Source organism: Halichoerus grypus, chromosome 9, assembly GCF_964656455.1.
Source record: "Halichoerus grypus chromosome 9, mHalGry1.hap1.1, whole genome shotgun sequence".
Lineage (NCBI taxonomy): Eukaryota > Metazoa > Chordata > Mammalia > Carnivora > Phocidae > Halichoerus > Halichoerus grypus.
In genome coordinates this window covers 14,462,144-14,486,504 of record NC_135720.1, presented here as the reverse complement: position 1 = coordinate 14,486,504, position 24,361 = coordinate 14,462,144, and the positions used below count along the sequence as shown (strand labels likewise).

The following is a 24,361-nucleotide window of genomic DNA, read 5'->3' as shown; positions in this document are numbered from 1 at the left end:
CACTCCTTCAAGTTCCTGTCTCACTCCCATTGCATCTGTCAGGCTCAGAACCTTGGATATCTTCCTTTCCTTTACTCTCTATCTCTTGTATCTGTTCCCACTGCCATCCCCATTGCCCTAATTCATGTCCATATTAATACACACATGCAGTAACTTTCTAATTGGATCCCATGACACTGGTCTTTCACCCTTTCAATTTTCTACACTGCTTAAAAATGTATCTCTCTAGGGGCACCTGGGTGGTTCAGTTGGTTAAACGGCAACTCTTGATTTTGGCTCAGGTCATGATCTTAGTTAGGGTCCTGGGATGGAGCCCCGAGTCGGGCTCCATGCTCAGCGGGGAGTCTGCTAGAGGATTCTCTCTCTCTCTCCCTGTCCCTCTGCCCTTCCCCCTGCTTGCACATGCACTCTCTCTCTCTCCCTCAAATATATAAATAAATAAATCTTTAAAAAAAAAAATGCATCTCCCTAAAGTACAGCTCTGATCATGTGATTCTTTTTCTTAAAAACCTTTAAGGGTTCCATGTTGCCTAGACCTTCCAGTGTCTTTGTAATATGGCCCAACTTTCCTTTACAACTGTACTTCCATTTTTCTGCGTTAAAACAGAATCTCCATACACTCTCATATTTCATGCCATTTCCCATTATAGGAATGCTCATGTTTTGTCCCACACTCTGCTTTTCTATGTCTTACCTGCCCTTCAAGATTCAGTTAAAAATATTACTGCCTTCAGAAAGATTTTTTTTAATGTATTCATCTATGAGGGAACTAACCACTTCCCACTTTAATAAAAAATTTCTCTTAGTTCTTGATGTTTAAATCTTATTTATTTCATTCCCCCGAGCAACTTGACCAGTGTGTTGAAGAGTGGGTGCTCAATAAATAAAAAGTATTGATTAAATGTATAATTATAATAATTAATGGTAATAAGGGATGGAAACACAGTTTTGCTTCTGAATAATGAGTACCAAGGGAGTGTATGGTCATACTGATATACCTTTGTCTGTTCCAATTCTGAAGACAAACTTTCCAAACTGCTAAAACTCAAGAAGCGCTCATGACTGGAACCTGTTTGAAAAAGGTATCTGACCACTGTCTCTTTGTTTGTTTCAAATCGCTCCCACTTTCTTAATGTGACCTAAATTTGAAAAAAAATAAACGTCATGAATTATCAACATGTGTCAAAAATATTGTTCACATTTCCATTCATTTGTTAGGCTGTCAACCTCCAGTTAACTCTGTTCAAATTTCACATAGTTATGCTGAACAAAGATGATCCTAATGTCTCCTGTTAGAATTTCACTCCGTGTTTCAATTCATCTACAAAAAAGAGGATGTGTAGACTAGCACTCTGGGTGTTCTATCAGCTGTAAAGTCCTATTAATGTAAAGATATTACTTAAAATGTGGATAAGGGATAAAGGAAAAAAGAGCCTCCCAGTCTCTTTCAAAAAAAGAAAAAATAAAAGGGAGAAAGAGAAAGAAGGGGAGTGGGTAGTGAGCAGGTGGCAAGAATTCAAAAACTTTTTAAAAGTGTCAAGATCACAATAAAGCATAAACGTGTGGCTGCTGGACTTCCCAGAAAAGTGAAATGAGCCAGTGTTAATTCCTGGATTCAAACAAGTGTGGATTAAAATTCTGGCTTTATCACTGATCACTGCTCTGTGACTCTGGGTGAAGTCCTCCAGCTATTTCTTGTGAAGCTTCCACACTGGCAAAATGTGCCTAATTATAGTATCTATCTCCTAAGGTTAATGTGATGATTAAAAGAGATAACTCATGTCAATACTTAACACAATGATGGAGTGTTAGAGGTGGGAACCAACGTTTGCTCCCATTGGGAGATGTAAGCTGTGACCTGGAGGTTAACGGGGCCCTAGACTTCTAGTCTCCCACCTGGATGCGGCGTTCCTGCTTCTCCCTGCTGTGCTCCATGTTGTCCAGGGTGCTCTCCAGCTTCCGCAGCTCCTCCCGGACTTGGCCGGGCAGCCCACCTTCGCCCTGCTGAGCCTGTGCTATGTTCTGCTGCACATCTCTCTTCTTTGCCGAAATCCTCTTTGTCTTTTGCTGGACAACAGATGGGTGTAAATGTTACTCTCTGAGCAGCTAAGCAGGACAGAAACACCTGCAGTCTAAAAGAGGGACAGAAAGGTACAACCTCACTGCAGCGTGGGCCCAAACTGTCTTTTAACAGTTAACGTGAACGGGGGCGCCTGGGTGGCTCAGTCGGTTAAGCATCTGCGTTCGGCTCAGGTCATGATCTCAGGGTCCTGGGGTCGAGTCCCCCGTTGGGCTTCTTGCTCAGTGGGCAGTGGGGAGTCTGCTTGTCCCTCTCTCTCTCCCCTTTTCCCCACCCCTGCTCGTGCTCTCTCTCTCTCAAATAAATAAATAAATAAAATCTTTAAAAAAAAGTTAATGTGTTAACAGTTAAAATGGCAATGGGGACTCTATGTTGGTCAAAATGGGCATTATTTATAAATATTTTATGTTTTTAATGGTAAACAACATAATTAATTTGATATTGGTGTTTTAACTGCATGCAAATTTAGACATTTAGCATTTTGTGTAATACTCCAGAAGGAATTTGACAAAAATATTTATTTGACATGATTCTCCTTCAAGACTTATTTCTGCATAAAAACACGAAGCCCTAACTCTAAATTTTTTTATCATTTATGCTGTAAGAATGCTGATACTAAGAGATTTAATTCCTGGGTATATTCAGACTGATAAACCTGCTGAGATATATGGGGAAAGTTATGTTTTAAAATAAACTTTTTATCTTGAAGTATAATGTATAAACAATGGTAGACAAATCTCAGGTGTATACCATATTAATTTTCACAAAGTAAACACAGACATATAACCAAGTACCTGGTCCAAGAACTGTGAAGAGTTTTAAAATATTAATGTAAATATCTGTAATTACATATTTCTCTGACTTAAATAAACCCAAACACAACTTTTACAATGATTGAGAACAATGTAATACCAAGCATTAATTTTTTGGACCCATAGTCTTTTTATAATTATTAAATAAATCTATAAAGCCTAGAGGCTGCTCTTTTACATACACTTTTAATGCCACTTCCATGTTTATATATTATTATATATAAAATTAGCTAGCATTTTGTTATACATTATGTTAGCTAGAATTCTGTCGTTAAAATATTTGATTTGAAATCATACTTCTACTTATATTGAGTTTGGCAAATAAGTAAGTTGGTTAAAATTGTTTATTATCAATACCTGTACCAAAATTTCTTTATTTCTAGTTCTAATCCTTCATAAGAGCATACTATCCTGAAAAGTCTGGTACTTCATGTAAGTTATAATTTTCCAAACTGAGATGTATTTGAAGTTGTAAACTGAAGAGCAGGATTTTAACATAATGACAAAGAACAGTGATCTCAAATATGGAGCATTTTATCTCTACGCTTTCTTCCTCTGTGACGAAAAGGACAAATAAGCTAGTTTTATGAAGGTTTTCATAGCTAAATCAACTTTTTCTCCATAATATTCCTTGAACTTTTTGATAGCATCAAATTACTCAGGCTGAGAATTTATCTTACAGGCTCTTCTGAAATAGCTAATATTTAACAGAGAACAGAGGTCACCTGGACTCCTCCCTGCATCCCTCCCTCCCTTTGTCCTTACTCTTGGACATACAGTTCTCTTTACTTCTCTGGCTCTGCCAGTGACTAACGAACTTTGCATAAGTACCCTGGGGAAAGGGCATCCTACCTGGTGATGAAGAAGTAACTGCTGTGCTTCAAACAAATTTTCAGTGTCCAGGATCTTCTCAGCCTGCTCCTGGACTTCTTTAGAGCCAGAAATTAACTCTTCAAGGGAACTTTTCACTATTTCTTTGTACTGGACACAGTCCCCGAAGTTGCTTAACATCTTTTCAACCTAGATTTTTGTGAAAAAATTATAACTCATATGATGCTCAGGTAATCTTAAATATTCTAAGAATATGTGTAAAGTCCATCTCAGTAACTTGAAATATATACACAGATCTCTTTTATTTTTTCTCATATTTTTGAGGTTTATTTAGTTATTATTAAACTGCATAGCCATTTATGGGAATCGCAAGCCTCATGCTCTGTGCCCACTCAACCTGGCAGTCAAAGCAAGATAATGAAAGTGGGTATACTGTATATTTTATTTCCTGGATCCCTTTAATGACAATCCCATGACTAAAATTTAATCATAAATTATAAAAATGCAGTGTAATAAAGCTGAGTCCACCCTGTTCAAAGTAAGTAAGGAAAAAAATTGTGGAGGGGAAAAAATGAAAAGAATAAAGAGTATTTGTTAAAAATGCACTTCCAATATTTTTACATAAAACACAATATAATTGCTAATTTTTGGTTAGCAATTATATTGTGGTTCTTTAGTGAATTCTTTTCCCTGCATTTTCTATCTCATTTCTGCTTCCTCTAGTCCAGGGTCACCAGCATCTTTTGTTTTCAAAGTCTATTGCTCTCCATCTTCACTAAGATCATCATTTTCACACTGCACGTCATTTGTGTTCCATGGAAGCCTTTCAGTTTCTCCTATTCTTACCCCATCTTTTTCTTTGACCCTCTTCTCTGAGTTTGTCCCAGGTGACGTGAGTGTGCTATTCTCCAAACAGCAAGAAGACCCTATGAAAACCACAAACTCCAGATCTCAGTAAATCACAGCTTTTGTTGAAAGAAGTGACTCATCATTACATACTGCCAGTCTATCCACAGCCTCTTTTTCTTATAGTGGACAATTGCAAACACTTTGTGTTCAACATTAATTTAAATATTAAATGGATTATAATCAAAGGATGGACTGAATGTGTCAAATCCATCTTTTAATATAAATCCTTACATGAACAAAATGAATGTTTTCCCTTCCTCTTTCTTTGGTTTTACTAATGATTGAGTAGCATACAGGGGTATGAATACAAACTACGAAGTTTAAGTAGATAGGGCTCAGGTCCTGAGCTCACGGTGGTGAGATCAGTCTTGAGTCAAGCTCTGAGCTCAGCGGAAAGTCTGCTTGAGATCCTCTCTCTCCCCTTGCCCCTCCCCCGGTTGTGCTCTCTCTCTAAAAAAAAAAAAAAAAAAAATAGAGTGAGGATTTATTGAAAACAAAAATCTTATGTTCCTTATAAAGAGACATATAAAAATAATATTCCTAGGTATCTTATGTTATTGGTGCAATTGTAAATGGATAGATTCCTTGATTTCTCTTTCTGCCGCTTCCTTATTGGTGTATATAAATGTAATAGATTTCTCTACCTTGATTTTGTATCCTGCAATGTTATTGAGTCACTATATTGTACTCCTGAAACTAATATTACACTGTATGTTAACTAACTCAAATTCAAATAAAAACTTAAAAAACTATAAAACTAAAAAAATAAGGTAGATAGGTGTGCAAAGAATTAATGTCTGTATTTGTTAGGGGTAGATTTTTGCTACAAGTCCCATGCGCAGTGGTGTGAGAGTACTTGGAAGATAAAGTAGATAAATGGCCTTGGGAAAGTGTTAGGGAGACTAATAATTTCTAATTTTAAAGGCTGACAAAGTGTTTTAAGTGTGTGTGTGTTTGTGTGTGCGTGTGCGTGTGTATGTGTGTGTGTGGAACAAAATATAAACTCATCTATCCATGTGACTAAAACTATTTGTTAAGTCTTGGATCAAAGATCACCTGCATGTACATTTACTTTTTAAAACTGTAATCCTTACTTTTCTCCTTACCTTCTTGATCAAAAAAAGAGTAGAGAAGAATGACGTCAGAATTTTATGGTAGTGGCTACGCTACCTGGACTATTGCTGTGAAAGATGGATATCAAAGGGTTGAAATAACTCATGTTCCAAAGTTTGATTAATCCTATCACTATTTTCATTTTGTCAAAATTGTTAAGAAAAATGATACATAATATCAAAATTCATACATAAAACTAAAATCACATGCAGTTTAGAGTATTTTTGGCATATGTAAATTCACAGCTAGAGTCTTAAGTGGATCTACATGCATTCAAAATATAAAAGGTTAATTGACCAAACTGTTAGTTTAGGGACATCTCCAGAGAATTCCAAATCTTCAGAATCAGGGAACTTTAAATAATCTAGATGATCATTTTTCCATGCAAGTTCATAAATGATTTTAAGAAATAATGGTAGCTATCTATTCAACTTTCCATTCTTATGTTATCTTCCCATGCACAGACTCTTTGACATGCAACCTGGTCAGTAAATGTGTCACCAAGGGTAGAAGGGGCTTACTAGAAATGAAGTAAATAGGTTTGTGTATTTTAATCCATAGAGGAATATAAACACTGAAATATATATCGAGAAGTTTAAAATGAGTAAGTCTTTCATAAAATAGATTTTACTGTCTGCTAACGTTGAATATTTTATTATTACCAACTATTGGTTATTGAGCATTCACTCTCAGGCACTATACTAAGCGCTTTACATATATTATTGCATTTTGGGGGTAAGTTTTTCTAGCTCTGTTTTGTAAGTAAGAAAATCAAAACCCAGAGATGTTAAGTGACAAGCTCAAGATTATATAGGAAGTGGGCTATCAGAGTTAAACTGTAACTCTGGGTTCATTTGACTCCCAAGCCTATGTTCTTAACCTCCATAATATACCTTCAACTGACCATGAAACAATGCTTTTAGTAAGAGTAAAAAGTGTGGATCTGGTAAGCTTTGTACTTTAAATATAGGTTGTTATTCTGAACTAACATATCCAAGAATGGCACAGACCATAACTCAAACATCTTCCCCACCAATCTTCATATGAATAAGTATCTTCACTATTGTGTTTGAACTATACTTTCTTTATATAATTACTTCTTAAATCACAACCAAAAGAAAAAGAACCCTCCAGATTCCTCACCCAAAACTATCTATTTAGAGTGTGAGTAAATGGTATACCTCTGATAACAAAGCTACAAGAGCCTTGAAAGAACTAGATAATTTTGCCAGCTCATCTCCTTGCTTTTGGGCTTCATTCTCAGAAGAAACTTCAATTAAAATTTTAAGCCTGGATTTCAGCCAGTTGAGAGTCTCGCCTTTTGTGGTAACACCATTTCTGATCTCCTGGAATGAAGAGAATACATTGTGAATCAAGAACAGACTCAGACTAAGAAAGTTCATACGGTGGAGGTAGGAGAGTCATTCATTCACCGGTTAGAGTGCCTGCTTATTTTACTTTTTGTTCACATCTTTAACAAAAGTCCACAGGTGCTAGAAAAAAATATTTCCCCAATGCCAATACCTGATATGTAAAATCAATACTCTCTATATCAAAAAGCTAACTAGATGGTTAGTTCATAATTAGATGGTTAGATATTTACAGATAGTCCCTTAATCACAAATAAAGGTGCCTCTAAAAGTCCAGTAGAAGAAAATGGGATACCAAAATTGGGAACTATAACACATTTTCTTTTTTTTTTTTTTTTTAAAGATTTTATTTATTTATTTGACAGAGAGATAGCCAGAGCAGGAACACAAGCAGGGGGAGTGGGAGAGGGAGAAGTGGGCTTCCTGCTGAGCAGGGAGCCCCTTGTGGGCCTCGATCCCAGGACCCTGGGATCATGACCTGAGCCAAAGGCAGACACTTAACGACTGAGCCACCCAGGCGCCCCACATTTTATTTTCTGTTAGCTGGAAGGAACATGGTATTTTTAGAAAAACAGGTTGAAAGAGTCCTTTTTTTAGTGAGCGGATTTCTTTTTTTTGAGGAGTTTAGTTGTTGAATATTATTATGGATGCCCTAAAAATTGATCTTAACTTTATTAACTTATATTTTATGTCTCATTTTTGTTAGCTTTTGGAAGTCAATAACCCACATAGTAAGATGTGCAAACAGGAGCACAACTCTAAGCCAGGAAGGGAGGGTATACTGACCCGGACAATGCCAGAAAGATTCTGGGGCCTCAGCCCTTGCAAGGTCTGGGAACTGTGGGAATGCTGACTGGGGCAACCTCTTCCTCCTACACAGCTCTGGGAAGCACAAGGAAACCATGCAGCTGCCACAGAGGATCTTATAGGGTAAATTCACACCCACCGGTTCCAGAACCAAGTGATCTCTTCATTTTAAGATATGCATTTTATTTTTGTAATGTAACAGCAACAAAGAGCAAATATAAATATCCTTCTATAGGTATAGCATGATATTATTGAGCATCTCTAGTATTTAATGGGATTATAAATTTAAGAGAAAAACATAAAACTCAGAGGATAGGAATAGAAAGGAAATATATTCTCATTAACAGGAACTACGTGACTTGCAAGAGCTCAAAATGCTCAAAGATAAGGAGTTTCGCAATGGCGTGTGTCTACAAAACAGAGCAGAGCCACACTAAGAAGGAGAGGGTTGCTGTGTGTCATTCACAGAATGTGAACTGGGTTAGGGCTTGAGGTTCAGCCTAGTCACCTGGCTAGGTGTGCCCATGCTCCCAGAGCTGTGCCCATGCTCCCAGAGCTAATCAATCCAGATTGAATGTGACATATAAATGAGACTTAAAGACCTTTCCCAGTTCTGTGATCTGGCTTTTGAATGGCTGAAAATGTATAAAAACCTACAGTGTTCTTGTTTTCCATGACAATTCTTAAATCTCTGCTGTGTTGTAGGCCCATGCATGCAATTTTCCTCTCAGGATTTTCCATTAGCTAAAGATCTATGAGAGGTACCACTAAGCATGACTAAATCTCAAAGCTAACAATGATTCAATAGGGAAAATCATACCCTATTCTTCTTCACAGTAACATGAGGAGACTTATTCTTAAGACAGTTTTTCAGTAATTTAATTTTTTTACAGAAAGAAAAGAATACATCAGTTAGTCTGTCTACCATTAATTTTTTTATTAATGAAAAATATGGACCAGAACTAACCTCTACAGCACATTTAATCTCTCCATGGTTGGCAGTATCGAAGGGTTCACTCTTAAACCCTTTCAACTGTGTCTCCTTTGCAGATATCCAAGATGAGAACTCAGAAATTCTGAAATAACACAAGTATTTTCTTATTAAGGGGAGAAAATATCCCAGTGGTTAAAATACATTTTCTATTTTGAATTTATTCATGGAAATCTAGCAATCAACTGATTAGCAAGTCAATTAACAAATTTTCTGGAAACTGTTCCTTTAACATGAAGCTCAGGACAGGGGTGGCTGCCTCTGAGCTGTCACTTGGAGGAAAGAGAAAGCAGAGCAGATGGAGCTCAGCTAAGGAAAAAGGTGTGTTCCCAGGGCCTGAGCACCTGGAAATATGGAAGGCACCACCTGAGGTCTGGCCTCATCTATCTCCACCAGACTGAGACAGAAACCCAGAGGCAGAAGTCTCCCCCTGGGGATATGAGGAAATCAGGGAGAAAGGAACTGCCAAATGTGCTTCAAAAAGGTAACATCTGGGTCTCTTGGAAATTAAGTGCTTCACCTTGTTTCTGACTGAAACCCATTCTTTTTATTAAATGAAGCATTTTTATATTAAGAGCATGGGTAAGATCATACAATCTGATTTTCTTTATTGCTTCAGAGGAAACACATGTCACTTCTTGTCGTGCAATGATCTCTGAATTAACAGTATTAGGACAGACAGTGTCCATCTCTGGAAGCAGTTCCACAACTACCTGCTAGTGTAGTCCTTCCACTTGTCTGGGTCTTCCACAAGCTTCATGTAGGTGGTATCAATGGTAGCTCTGAGCTCTTTGAGAGTCGCGTGACAGGTTTCAGGTGTGTTCCTTACTGGGTCCCGGACTGGGAGTTTCAGACACAGTTCTTCAATAAGCTGTAACCTTTTCTCACAAAGATGATGAGGACCCTTGTCACTGAAGAAAATCTAATGAACAATAAACATTGATATAATCCTTGTGAAAATCCATACAATACTTCCATATTTTCATAGAAGTTTCCCATTTAGTCTACTACTATATAGTAATTAAGCTATTTAGGGTTTTTGGACCCAAACCAAAGTATCAGGTATGTATCTTTTAGGTAAAAATGTGACTTTGCATGCCTGGGGTGTGTGAGACGTACCCTGTGCTCTTTAATGATCTTTTCACTGCCTTCCTGGGGCACCAGCTTGGTCTCTCGATCCAGCTCAGTTCTGCATTCTTCTACAGAAGCTAAGAATCTATTCTTCTCCACATCAATCTTCAGATGAAGCAAATGATATGGGGCTTCTCCTTGAAGATCCTACATTCCATAGGAAGATTCAAAAAAATATGATACCGTTCCAGATTATATACATTTTTAATTGGAGTGGCAAAAACCATAAAATATTCTCTTTGGGGCCAATGTGATTTAATCACTATTGTCTACACCTGGATGCTGTTCTTTGTACTTTTCCAAGTAGTGGGGCCACAATGAATTCTTTCAGCCTGCAGGGTCAGATTTTTCACAGTAATTATTCTATTTAATTTTTACTATAGCTCCACACAGTATTAATATTCCTATTTCACAAATTAGACCACTGAGGCTCAGGGTAAGTAGAAAAGCTAGATTTGAATCTAAACTTAAATGATGCACTGATTCCACATACCCTCTCCCCGGCATATGTCCCATTTAATTTTGTCAACGACCCTGGGAGGTAGGAAGAACATATTTATACTCACTACACAAAGGGCAAAGAGAAAACTTTATTAGTAAAGAGGCCAGATCAAATGGCCCATGCCTTTGACCACCCGCCTTGTCCTTTTTCCTTAGCGCATTCCTTGAGAAAACAAGCCAGCAGCGTGCAAACATGAGATGTTTTATGTTCTTTATTGATATATAATCATAAGCTACATCATTACCTGCAGTCCTATAATTTATTAATTTTAGCCAGCTTGTGTCCTATGGCATTTAGAAGGTTACTTTTAAAATAAAATACTAAGATAACAGATGAGAAAATGATTTGGGGCTATGGAAAGACTAGAACAGATTATATCCTAGATTATATCCTAGAGAGCTTAATGAGAGTTTGTGTGTATATATAAAATAAATACAGTTTTCCATTAGAATCTCTATTCCATAATACATTTATGATATGTTAAGCTTTAAGGACAACTTCAAAAGCTTGGGTTTCTTTAAGAATCTTTTTCTAGTTTTTATATTTAGCAAATAAAATATGTCCTTAACTGTGTTTTTCCTATGCTTGGGGATGATTTTTTTAGCCTATGTTACTGAGATGAAAAAAAAAAAATCGAGAGAATAACAAAAGCTGATGGAGAGTATTTTAGCTGCCTACCTTCCAGATCCCGTGACTTCTTCACGTAATACACATGAAGATCGCCACTCGCTATTACCTTGTGATAGCACTCGTTAACCTGCTGCTGGTGCAGGCTTCCTCCAGCCTGGCTTGAGCAAGACAGCCCTGGGCAGGTCTTCATTGTACTGCAGCTGCCCCCCTGGCATGCGGATTCTAGAGTCGGCTTCCTTGTGACATGCCCAGTGTGGGGCACTCAAGTTAGACCAGCCAAATGAATCCCTACATCCCCCATTCGAGGGCTGTCCTGCTGTCTCTCTTCCAGGTGCTGGTATTTCCCCCTCCCACCCACTCCCAGATCTCTGCTTCTTCTTTAAAATCCTAAGACAAAAACTAGTTACTTGATTCACTCCTTTCCACTCTCCAAGTGGGCCCACTTCTCTCTTCCAAAGCTTTCATAAGCATTAACTATACTTTTGGGGACTTATTACATATTATACTTTCATTATCTGCAACTAATTATCTCCCCTACAGGGCTCTAAAGTCTTTGGAGAAATGGACTGTGCTTTGTTCATCCCTGCGTCCTTAACCAATAAGTGTTTGTATTTATGTTTTTTAGACCATAACAATCTAAACCAGATGGTAAAATCCTTGAAAACAGCAAAATGTTAGTATGCCTAATGTAATTTACTTAGATGAGAAGAGCTTACTAAATGTTACCGAATTAAATGCCCTTGTCATTCCTACTCCCAAAAATACTCAGGAAAAGAAAAAGAGCACTCTTAAGTAATATGATAAAATCAATGCTACTAAAAAATAAGAAAAACAAAATCGTATCTTATTTTGTCATTGTTTTATTCGTTTGGTTTTTTTAAATGGGAGAAGTACCTGTGGTGATTTTCCATGAATTTCTCTTACAATCGAACCTTAACACCCTCATGCTCTCTCCCGTCATTCGTGGCACCTACTTATGTGTGTGTTCCCATTATGTCCTGACTCACCTTCCACTGTTTATGGAGCTTTCTAACGGCTTCCTGCAGGCCCTGCTGTTCCTGCTCAGGGAGAATGTCGGTGAGCTCGTCGCAAGCTTTCAGGAAAGCGTTGAGCACTCTCTGATCCAGCTGACTGAAAAACTCCTGGCACGGAGAGGGGGAAGTGGTTAAGAGTGTCGGGAAGAATAAAAGGCAGCATCAGACACTCTACAGTTAAGCAGTCACGCCTCTACACGAGTCCCTCAGCCAGCTGCTGCCCTCTTCAAACCTTCCTGGCAACTACTCTTTTTTTTTTTTTCAGGAACGAACTATAATTATCTACAGTTATGAGTCAGAAGCCACCACATCTGAAATTCAACTAGTGCTTTTCATTTTTTAGGAAAAAAAAAATCTTTTCAGCTTTCAAATTTGGTAGACTATTCCAGAAGGCCAAGGGGCCTAAAAACTTGATTCCATAGTAATAGAGTTTTCACTCCTCTTCGGTGAAGTCAGAAGAGCAGAACAGAAGCTAGCGTTTAGTCTCACAATTCCTCATACCCTAATGTAATGGGTTTCAGGCCCTGCGGATTCATTATGAGCCATTTCTACATTCAGACAAGTATGCACATGGCCCCACAAGCTATGGACAGAACTGTGCTCCCCACTACCTGCCCAAATTTATATGTTGAATCCCTAACCCCCAATGTGATGATATTTGGAGCTGAAGCCATTGGGGTAATTAGGTTAAATGAGGTCACGAGGGTGGGTCCCTCATGATGGAATTAGTGCCCTTATAACAGGAGACATCAAAGATCTTGCTCCCTATGTATCTCTGCCTTATGAGAACACAGTGACAAGGTGACCATCCACAAGCCAGGAAGAGAGTCCTCACCAAACCCAACCATGCTAGTACTCTGATCTCAGACCTATAGTCTCCAGAACTGTGAGGAAATAAATGCCTGTTGCTGAAGCCACCCAACCTGTGTATATTTTTATGGCCGTCCAAACAGACCCAAACAGCACATGTGCACCTATATACATGACCAAGTCTCACACAGACTCAGGAGGATATATGCAGAGATACTTTAAAACAACAGTGGTTCAAAACAGAAAGGGCCACACTGCAGCAGAAGTATCAGCTGAAGGGGATGTTGAGTGTCACAGACATCAACCCTAAGTTCAGTCAGCTACATCACAAATATATTGCAGTCATCATCTGATAGTGTGGTTTATATCAATGTCCACTGAAATTTCAGGAAACATAACTCAAAATACATGATCTCAGAGGCCCCATCATCTCTGTACAGCATTTAAGAGATTATTAACATTTTCAATACCTATATGATTTAAAAGAGTATGATTAACAGGAAGATGACTTCGCAATAGGACAAGTTGTGGATCAGCTACCAAACTTCAAGTGACACGGTATTCACACTCCGATATGGCGGATTCACGAAATGAGCACAAAGACTTAGCCATCCACCTAAAATTATCTCTTAAAAAGAATATGTTGGTTATGTAAGAATTTCTCAGCTAAATAATTCAGGAGAGCCTCATTATATATCCAATAACTCTACCACTTCAGGGGCTTAAGAATGGCCAATTATACTGCAGCTCATCAATTGCTCCTGAAGTTTTTTGCTGCTGCCATTTTTTGGGTCTAATAACCTAAAATGTTTCTGCCTTCCTAACTCACCTCTTCTTCCCCCCGCCTCAAAAACTTAGTATTAGGACAGAAGGTTCTTTTTATTTTTCACTCAAGACCACTTGTCTGTGTCCTCAGGTCAAGTGCCCCATGAGGGACGAACTTACGGTATGTCTCTTCAGGAGGTCTTCTGGGTTTCCCTTTTCCTCCAGGCCCTCCTGAGCAATCCGCAGCACCTTCTCTAACTCTGCTCGAGACTCCTCAAATTTTTTCATCAAGCGACTATTGGTTTCCACATGTTTCTTCCAGTCTCCAATTTTCTTCACCATATTCTTGATTTAAAAAATAATGCCAATGTGATGCTGCTCTCTCATTATTGAAAGCATCATTTTGTTAAAGAGTATTGTTTCTTTAAAAAAAAAACACTCAGAAGGAATACGTTTCATTATGATGAGAGTAATCAACTTCTTTTGACATTAATGAGTATTAGAAAAAGAAGTAAAATGATTGGTTCCAAACCTCAGTAGGCAAGGCATTTAGCCTCATTTAGCCATGAGAATTACATGTCCTCATTCTTTGTATTTTCCTTGGCTTATGCTTCTATAGCAGGGAGAAAGCTTACCTGGAAAGCACCATGGACATCTGCAATCTGTCTGTGCAGCTTTGTCTGATCAAAATGCTTTAACAAACTGCTCAAGGTCACGAACTTTTGAACATTTTGACTGCCTTTCTCAATTTGTGTCATGGTTTTCTTACAGCTTTCTTGACAAGCTGACAGTTCCTACAGGGAAAGGAAGCCCACAACAATAGTATTTAAAAGCGTGAGAAAGAGAAGGAAAGAGAATAACCATTACAAAACAATAAGAACAACATTATATGGCTTTTAGGCTTTTAGTCAGCTGTAAGTAAAATCAGAAGTACAGAGAAGTGTTTCTTTTCATTGAGAAGAGCTCAATTTTAAGCAATCACTGGTCAGTGTTTTTTTATATAAGGCATTTAAATGTCACATTGAGTTTTTTGAGATTTTTAAAAATTTCATGCCTGTGTTATTAACATTAAGAAAATGAAAGGCCATCAAAATTGTTATTTGCCTGCAATGTGTCCAACTCACAGGCCTATGATTTATTGAGAGAACAATCCCAAAATCAATCAACATATTAGGTTTTAATCTGACTAAATAAATACTAATGCACATACTTTACTGAAAGAGCTGCAGCAAATTATATATTATTTGTGTATGCCAAAATGTACAATATTTGAATTCCTAAGGTTCATAAGCTGTCAACCTCATTAACAAAATGGTGGACCTCAGATACTAACCACAAAAGGCAGCAGACCGGTTGGTGTGGGAGGACTTGCAGTTGTCACACATTTGCAGGATGAGAAACCATGGTGACCCAGGCCCTTCCACCTCTGCTTAGTAACCTAGCATCATAGTGATTTCTGCAACTGACAGCAGAATTATCCAGCCCAGCCCAGGCCAACAGTCATTTTTTGACCTGAAGCTGCACTATTTGCATTTCAACACCCTCAACAGCTTGGAAAAGTATTTCAAACTGCTCATTTGGATACCAGTTTTGGTAATCTAGAGGCAAATATTAAGACCAAGGTTTTGTTTGTTTGTTTTGAAAAAACGAAGTAAGGACATATTTTTCCTTTTGAAGATTTAGGACATAAAAAGTAATATATGTTAGAAAGATATTATTAAATATTATTAATATTATTATTACTAAGATACAAAATGTTATTTTAATTGTGGAAGGATTCTTTGATGGCAATTTATAGCAATTTGAGAATACGAGAAATGGCACTATAACTCAAAGTGAAAGACAATCTTTATCCAATATGATGAAAACCCACTAGAATAGGGTTTGGTGGTATAAGCATTGTGGTTTTACTATCAGTAATAGTAAAAAAAATAATAATAATTGCTACCAGTTATAGAGTACATACTACGTGCCACTATGTGCTAGTTACATTATGGAATATATAATGTAATCTCCACAATAAGCTCTCAATTTATGTATTATCATTATCTGCATTTTAAGGTGAGGAAATAAAAGCTAATCAAATCTTTGTAATTTGTTATATCAAATCTAAGATCTGAATACCTGTCTGACTCACTTCAGATACTCTCTGTTCTTTCTGCTAAGTGATGCTACCTTCCTTCCAGGAATCTGTTTCAAGGAATGCAGTGGTAAACCATTTGCCCATTAAGTTTCACACTCCTCTGATGGATAGGGTCATTTATAATAAACCACCTAAATAAGTCAATTAGCTGCAAGAGTGGGAAGCTGGTCTGCATAGAGATCTGCTTATAAAAACTGAGACCAAAAAAATGATTATCACTCCAAACACATTTCCAGAATTTTATGATTGTATAATCAGACTTAATCTTAGAGGCAAAGAAAAGATCTCATAAGACAGTTTACAGACACTGGATAGAAACAGAATGCAACTATTTGCTTTTATATATCTAAATATCTAAAATTCGAAATTTATTTATAAAAATGTTATCTCTATATAAATTTAGACAGATAGATAAAATTTTCATTTTATCGTTAGTGGACAGGGGTTTCGTCTTTGGACAGATGTATATTTTTGTTTTGAGATGCCAGTGCTATTCTTTTTTTTTTTAAGATTTTATTTATTTATTTATTTGAGAGAGAGTGGGAGAGCAAGAAGCAGACTCCCTGCTGCACAGGGAGCCTAATGATGCTGGGTTCAGTGACAGGACATTGGGATCATGACCTGAGCCAAAGGCAGACACTTAACGACTGAGCCACCCAGGCGCCCCTGGATGCCAACGCTATTCTAGAAAAATGTTTCCTGTCCTAACTGAATTTCTACCACTATAAGCACCACCTCAGTCTTACTACACATGTTTTAAAATAACTATGTCTCCTCAAAAGGACTTCTCCTTACCTGTTGTTTCTGTTTAAAAACAGCACTAGATTGTGCCTCATGCTCAAGAACTGTTAAAATTTCATTGATTTTCCCAAGTGAGTCATAAAAGAGTGTCATCTGCTTTTCTAATTCTTCCAATGGTATCAACAGCTGTCGAGACTCATAAAGGAGTGGTGAGTGACATTCTTTGACCTTTAAAAATACAAAGACAAAAATTCTATTAAAGGCCAATAATTACCACAAACTCAGGGCACTGTTCACAGTTCTTGGGAGCATTTTCTTCAGTGATATTGTCATCTGGTGCTTGCAGATCTTCAATGACCTTTATTTAATGGTATTTCCTATGTATTGTTAAATTTTGATATAAAAAACAATACTACTGAGACAAATAAATGCAACAGAGTTTTCCCATGAAGATTCATCTAAACTGTCCATCTGGATAGCACTTTCCCATCTAAACAATGTTGCTGGTGAGCCAGATGGCATCAAATTCCACCTCAGAAACTATGCAGCTCATCTTCACTTTGGCCTCAAAATCTGACCTGAGATAGTTGTGAATTACATTATCCAGACTAACCTTCCAACTTTATTTTCAAGGTCTCTACTACTTGGACCCTTAACTCTAGACAAACCTGTAACTTTGCTGACTCATTCTTCCCAGACAGGCCTTATTCTTCCCCATCTCCCCCAGCTCTATGCTTCACTACTCTCTGCCCATCATCTTACTCATCCCAAGTGCACAAGTCAGGTACCAATTTATTTACAAAAGTCCCCACGCCAGGGGATATCTCCCCAGCCTGAATTGACCCAGCCCTCATTTGTCACTTGTCTTTAAAAAAAATGCTGTTACTTTATACACTTGTATTCTTTATCTTAATGCTGAGGCCATACACTCCTGGGGATCAAGAGATCCATAAAGTTTCTGCCTTATCACCTTTATGTTAGAATCCAGGACCAGGTCATTCTCTAAGAACTTCCTGTCCCCATTCATTTTACTTAGAATTGCTCCCCAAATATTATTTGTACTTCTGGGAACCAAGGAAAGGAAATTGAGTCCTTGTTAGTTGACCATTCTCTTTTTTCTTAAATTATAAATATTCTCATGCTGTCAGATACCCTGCCTGAAGGATGAACTCCCCAAAAGAAAGCTACTGATCTACTGCAAGAAGGCTCTGCTAAAATGACTCTGAACAAAATGAAGAGAATCTGCTAATATGTATAAAAATCAAGTATGCTTTAGAAATCTTTCCTGGATACAGTTGAAAACTTAACAGAGATGCTACAACTAAAGTAGTAGTTTTAAAAAGCTGAACAACTTAGATGTGTTTACGGGTGGAATTTGCTTTCTCAGAGGTTGCCCCAAATCATTAAACTTGGCCTAAGCTAAGATATGCAAGCCCAAGATACGGCTCTAAAAGCTTGGTTATCAATTCAACAACATTGACCTCGAATTGTGCCCAATCTCTATAAATAATCTTAACTTGAATATTAAAATAAAAATAATTAGAAATTAACATTCTAATTTATACCAGTTTGGCAATGAAGTTTTCTTTTTTTTTTCAAGACCATGATTCTTCCTATTTTCACCTATCTCATTTATTCCTCTTTTCATTACTTTTCCACTACTGATTTCATGTAGGTTATTCTCTTTCTGCTTTTTCCCTCCTAAATAACAGGTTTCTCTGCTTTCTTTTCCTCTGTTTCTCAAGTCTTCATTACAAAATCTTCCTCTTCATTTATATAGTCACTCCTTTCCTGTATCAGAAATTAATTACCCAATCACAAACAATACCGTCTTCATAAAATTCAACTTCAGATAGATAAAAAATTCCAATGGAACTTCCAAAGTTCTTAAGGAAGTCCCTCAACAGAATAGAAAACTCTTATGGCTAGTGCTTGATGTCCACGGAGTTCCCTGTACACAAGGGTAGAAATGTATAGATCTTAAGTCTAAGGTGAGCTCCACAAGCTGAAGAGGGCAGAATTCTCCGCTGCTGCATGGCTATGTAAGCAGAAGATAGCATAAATAATCTTAGAGCAGAGGGATGTCAAATAAAACTCAATAAAAGGGCATTTGGGAATTCTTTCTCATTTAAATATCTGATCTCTTCCTCCTCCTTCCCCTTCCTTTTCTCCCCCCACCTTTGTTTTATCACATTTAACTGACCCCTTATTCCTCCAGAAGAAACCTATCTTTCTAATAAAGCTCCTAGTATTTCTAAATTAACAGAGGTAATACTTGACATCAGATCCATAGTTTCAGTTTTAAAACTCATGACAAAGTTATTAAATGACAGAGTTACTAAATCAAGAATCCCAGGAAAAAGCAAAAGCATCTCTTAACAAGTGAAGAGTTTGCTCATGGGTGTGACTGAGGAGGCGTAAAGCATGTTGAAGTCAGTGTTGGTCACGCACAGTTGTCATGCATTAAAGTATTTTCCCACCTTGGTCAGCTGTTCTTTGAGCCTAGACATGGTTGCAAACATTTCATTAGCTTCTTCTTGGGAGCTCTCTTTGGTAATGAGGTGTGCAGTCTTTGTAATCATCTTGTATTGAGCATCCATTACAGGTACCCTCTGCTCAATGTCCTGCATGTATCATTGAAACAGCTAAATTAACACATGGTACATTTCCTTTCAATTTCAGGATTCCACAGAAGGTTGGACAAAAATCAGTATGTACTGTATAAAATCCTATACTTCTAATAAATTTTTGGAGATTCCAGTTATTGCTTTCCTTTATTGCTAATATATTATATATTGGTAATATCACATGAATAGATAAAAGCTTTCCTTTAGAAGTAACCATAAATCCTTAAATTAACATACAGACAAGCTGAAGTAATCTGTACACTTTCAAAATATATGTGTTAATGTAGTATGCAATCATTATATCAAGTAAATGCATGTTAATTTGGGGCAATTCCTCTGAACTTAACAATGATACAACTTACTTTTTCTTAAGAAAAGTAACACACTGTCATAGTAGAAAATTTATAAATCAGAGATAATAAGAAAAAAAAATTAAATTACTTACAGTCTTCTCACACAGTGATAACCTGGGCCAACATCTCATCACTACATCATTAATGTTTTCCTCTGTGCATGCTTACACCCATTTTTTATATTTACAAAAAGAGGATACTATTTTTTGCTTTTCTCACTTAATAGTATATTAGAAAAGATTTCCATGTCATTAAATATTCTTTTACTACTTCATTTTTGAGAGCTGCAAGGTATTCAAAATATGTGAAGAGCACAATTCATTTAGTCAATACTTTATAGGAGGCATTTATGTAGAGGCATTATCTGTAGATGTTTACTGTTTTCTCCTAGTCCTTTGTAATTTGGTTGTAGAAAAAAATCTCTAAATTAAAAAACTATTTTGAAGTTACTATATGATCAAAACATATCCTTAAAAAATCCAAATAGATTTTTTATTTAAATGCATTTTTTTTTCAATTTTGAAGTGCTAATCAGGATATGCACACATGTCAAAATGGTGCCAAGAGACATAGGAAAACTTTGCAATGATCTGGGTTAACTTCAGTGATCTTCCTTTTCACAACAGAATAGGTTTTCACTTTCTTGTCCAGAAACTACCCCCTCACCTCCAAGTCTTGAATTAATAACTTGACATTAAGAAAAGAGACTTCTAAGGGTTCAGAAAGTTTCTTATGGGCTTCATTTGCAAAATCAGACAGGACAGTAACACAGTCTGTGTACTCCTTCTTCATTCTGTCCATTTCATCAGCCCGAGCATACTGTTAAGAAAAGGGAGGAGCACAACATGGAAAATCATTAAGTCAAACCTCTGGGAGCCTGTAACTTTGACATTGACATACTCTCTAGAATTGTTATATGGTAAGAAAGATGCTAATTTCTGACTCTTATTTTAGATACACTTGAAGTAAGTCCAATTACTGTGAAAGGAAAAAAGGAACTAGCATAGAAGCAAAGAATTATGATTTCAAACATGAGTCGTCCCATATTTGTAGGCTCCATATGTCAATATAATCCTTAATCAAACTATACATTTCCATAATGTTCCTCTATTATAAATGGGAAAGAATAAAGGACCAAAAATAAACATAACAGTTCTAAACACATCTATACTCTGCCTAAATAAGCCCATGCTACAACAATAAACAGTCTCTAAACAGACTGTTTACAACACATGCATGTTCTAAGCATATAGAGATTGAAAGACATACTTGCTTGACTTCCATGAACAACTCCCTCCATCGCCCATTGAGCAATAGTAATTGCTGTTTAAGATCTCGGGAAACCATCTCATCACATGTTTCAATTAGAAAATTGCCCGCATCATTCATGGCAGTGTGCTGCTGTATCCAGTGAGGCAAATTTCGGAAAAAATCCTAAAAAATAAACAATGCACACGACTGTAAACCACAGACCAAAAATTAATAAATGATATGGAAGTAACCAAACTCTGAGAAGTATCTTTGTTCTAAATTTGTACAAATTTTAAGGTAAATATTCGCTCTCCTTCCAGATGCAATTTTCAGTAAAGAGGTTCAAAAATAGGCACTAGAAATGCTGAGTGTCTTTTTATAAGAACAGCTTATATCTTTTACCATATATTTTGCTGAAGACAAAACAAAACATAATGGCCATTTTCTGTTATTCCTATTTTACAAATTAAAAACTGAATTTCTGTAAGTGTAAGGGACTTGTACATAGTAAATACCAGTGCCAGAGTCATATCAAAAGTGTGGCATTTTAGAGTAATGTATAGTTTTGTTTAAAAATTATAAACAAACTTTTGACCTATCATTTTTTATTTTAAAATCTGAATATAGTACATGAAGATAATTAACCATCATGGATACAAATCGTTGAAGGAAAATTTTTAAAAATTATATATCTGGGCCAAGAAGACTTAATATAATAACATCATTTCTTATTTGTTTAAGGTTACTCACTTGTCAACGAAGCAGTTTTCTGCTGATTTCAAGTTAATATATGTGTACATACATATACGCACACACCACGGTAAAAACCAAGGATACCAAAGATAATTCAAAATCTATTTTATAAGCCATGTGTGGGAGGACTTCTCACATAAATAGATGAGAACACTTCTGTTTCTGGTGGTTATAGTCCCTTGGATGAAATTAACACATATGACATCTACTAGGGCACTGCCAGTCTAATCAGAAAAGCCAAAATCTGTAGGGGTACACAGTTCTTGTCATCCTCAGCTACACAAGAATAATTAATCTATGTGAAATATAGAGTGGTAAACATTTAAAAATTATGCATCTACCTGCATAACACAATAATAGAAGAGCCAATCTTGGATAGCAAGCACTTAATTCTAATGTATTTACTATACTTTTTAATGGGAGCCTGGCATTTTAATATCTTTTATATATAAATTGATTTTTCATGGGAAAATATCAGATTCCCATTAAGAAGTACATATACAGAAATCAATCCATTTTATGTGATATTTTAATGTAAGTGACATTAAAGTAAAACAGTACCTCTTAAAACCACACATACACGCCTGTAATTGGAGGAAAAATATCACTCTTGCCCACTTTTGCCATTCTCAACCCTTGACTGAGGGCTGACAAAATCCAAAAAGGAATACTCAAAGAGACAAAAATGTGGTGACCCAGATGTCCAACTGGTGTGTGTCATTATGCAGAATCAATATTAAGTTATCCTCTCTGAAATGAGGAAATCCACAGAGGTCAGGGCCCTTCATGTACAGACCTAATGGTGAGTATAGGGACCTCTGTGGCCCCCTGGGTTTGGCTGTCCTTCCATAGGTTCCTGCTCTTCTGAATGCTGATCAGAGAGGGAATTGTTTTAACATAACTTCTATAAAGCAGTGTATTTCTTGGCCTAAAATAATTTACTAACCCAAGAGCACAACTCTTCAGGCAAAGTCAAGAATCTTGAGTCACATTTGCAAATATATAACATTCCCTAGAGAACTATGCTGTGTCTCATTGCTAAGTTCGTGTGTACTCCTTTCCTTTGGTAAGAGCAATCTTACCTTTTTGGCATGCTCTGACTGATTTAGCATTTTCTCTGCATCCTCTAACCAGGCCTGAAGACTGGCCACAGTATTGCCATATCGATCCCAGTTAGCGATTACTTCTTCCAGCATGCTCCGCACGCTCCTAACTTCTACTGAGAGGTTCCTCCACTGGGCAGTGGTTTCGTTCATGAATTTCATCACATTCTCGGCTTCTTCCACTAAAACAGATACAACAAATTATAATTCTTACTTTATATTTTAAATCCACCAAGCCTTTTCTCTATGGTCTATACACTGGTGTGTAATTATAATTCTTCTTTAAAGATTTTTTTAAGATTTTATTTATTTATTTGACAGAGAGAGACACAGCGAGAGAGGGACATAAGCAGAGGGAGTGGGAGAGGGAGAAGCAGGCTCCTCGTTGAGCAGGGAGCCCGATGTGGGGCTCGATCATGACCTGAGCCGAAGGCAGCCGCTTAACTGACTGAGCCACTCAGGCGCCCCTATAATTCTTCTTTAGATTATAAAGTTAAAAGATGAAGTGTTAGAATTTCATTCAGCTAATGCTGGGTATGTTGTACCATATTCACAGGTATTTATAAAGATTAAAGATAATATTTTTAAATTGTTTGATAAACGAGATGCAATAAATGACATATGTATTTTTTTGCATTTTATATACACTCAAATAGATGGCCACATATATAGTATCAATCACAAATGCTACAGTTCATTTTCAGCAAATATGACAGACATATTTACAAAATGAAGCAAACATATTTTACAACTTGTGTCTTCACACTAAGTTTTCATTTACTTGATAGTAATATTCAAGTTACTTTTTTTCATTTAATCCTCAGAATTGAAAATAGGTTAGAAAATTGCAATTTAGAGAAGGAATGCTTTTTTTTTTGCCCCTTCTCAGAAGATCACACACATAGACATGCACACACACACGGTATGATTATATAGGTCAGACAGGCATTGCACAAAGTCAAGGGGACTGAAGCCAATATGTGCGTTCCAGGCCCATGGCAGGGTCACAGAAAGATTCTGCAAGAAAAAAAAATGAGCTGATCACAGAAATCTGTAGGTTCTAAACCATACTGCATTCAACAGTTTAGCCAATTCTATCGTGTGTTTTACCTGAACCGTCAGCTTGGATGTACATCTCTGCTGTCCGTTTCAAGATTTGGTATGTCACTTCATACTGTTCAAAGAACTTGGTATTTTCTATAAAAGACTATAAAGGGGGAGTGGTTAGAAGACAGCAAACACTAGGCAGAGGTAGAAATACCAAAGTCCATTTCTTCAAGGGAGATATACTGGTATTTTGCCCAAATTTACCAACCTCACTCTTATAAAATATAGCAAATTAATTCAACTGTTATAAAATAACCTGGCTATCCCGAGAATATAAATTGATTCCACACTCACTTTTAATTCTAACTCAGCACTATTGAGAAAGTATTCTATTTCTTCTCCACGCAAGGGTTTGTTTTTAGAAGAGACTGAAGTCTCTCCAGACAACCTGGGGCTAACATTTAGAAAGCACTATATTTGGAAGAACATTTTCATGTCCAACTGTGTTTGAGCTGTGGGATTTTGCTGTTCTTTGAACATTAATTCTGGTGAATGATG

General features: G+C 36.8%; 1 protein-coding gene across 1 annotated transcript in view; it reads right to left on the bottom strand.

The window, feature by feature from the left end:
• The window catches only part of SYNE1 (spectrin repeat containing nuclear envelope protein 1), a 436,526-nt gene that overhangs the window by 265,494 nt on the left and 146,671 nt on the right, over window positions 1-24,361 (bottom strand). Inside the window, exons 17-32 of the mRNA XM_078054564.1 lie at window positions 23,867-23,963; window positions 22,736-22,938; window positions 20,919-21,083; window positions 20,316-20,468; window positions 19,150-19,293; window positions 16,724-16,897; window positions 14,421-14,579; window positions 13,966-14,130; window positions 12,184-12,318; window positions 10,033-10,191; window positions 9,627-9,835; window positions 8,890-8,998; window positions 6,927-7,091; window positions 3,745-3,912; window positions 1,897-2,067; window positions 999-1,139 (exon numbers count right to left, since the gene is read on the bottom strand). Coding sequence (XP_077910690.1) covers window positions 999-1,139; window positions 1,897-2,067; window positions 3,745-3,912; window positions 6,927-7,091; window positions 8,890-8,998; window positions 9,627-9,835; window positions 10,033-10,191; window positions 12,184-12,318; window positions 13,966-14,130; window positions 14,421-14,579; window positions 16,724-16,897; window positions 19,150-19,293; window positions 20,316-20,468; window positions 20,919-21,083; window positions 22,736-22,938; window positions 23,867-23,963 — 2,517 coding nt within the window. The remainder of the gene's footprint in view (window positions 1-998; window positions 1,140-1,896; window positions 2,068-3,744; window positions 3,913-6,926; window positions 7,092-8,889; window positions 8,999-9,626; window positions 9,836-10,032; window positions 10,192-12,183; window positions 12,319-13,965; window positions 14,131-14,420; window positions 14,580-16,723; window positions 16,898-19,149; window positions 19,294-20,315; window positions 20,469-20,918; window positions 21,084-22,735; window positions 22,939-23,866; window positions 23,964-24,361) is intronic.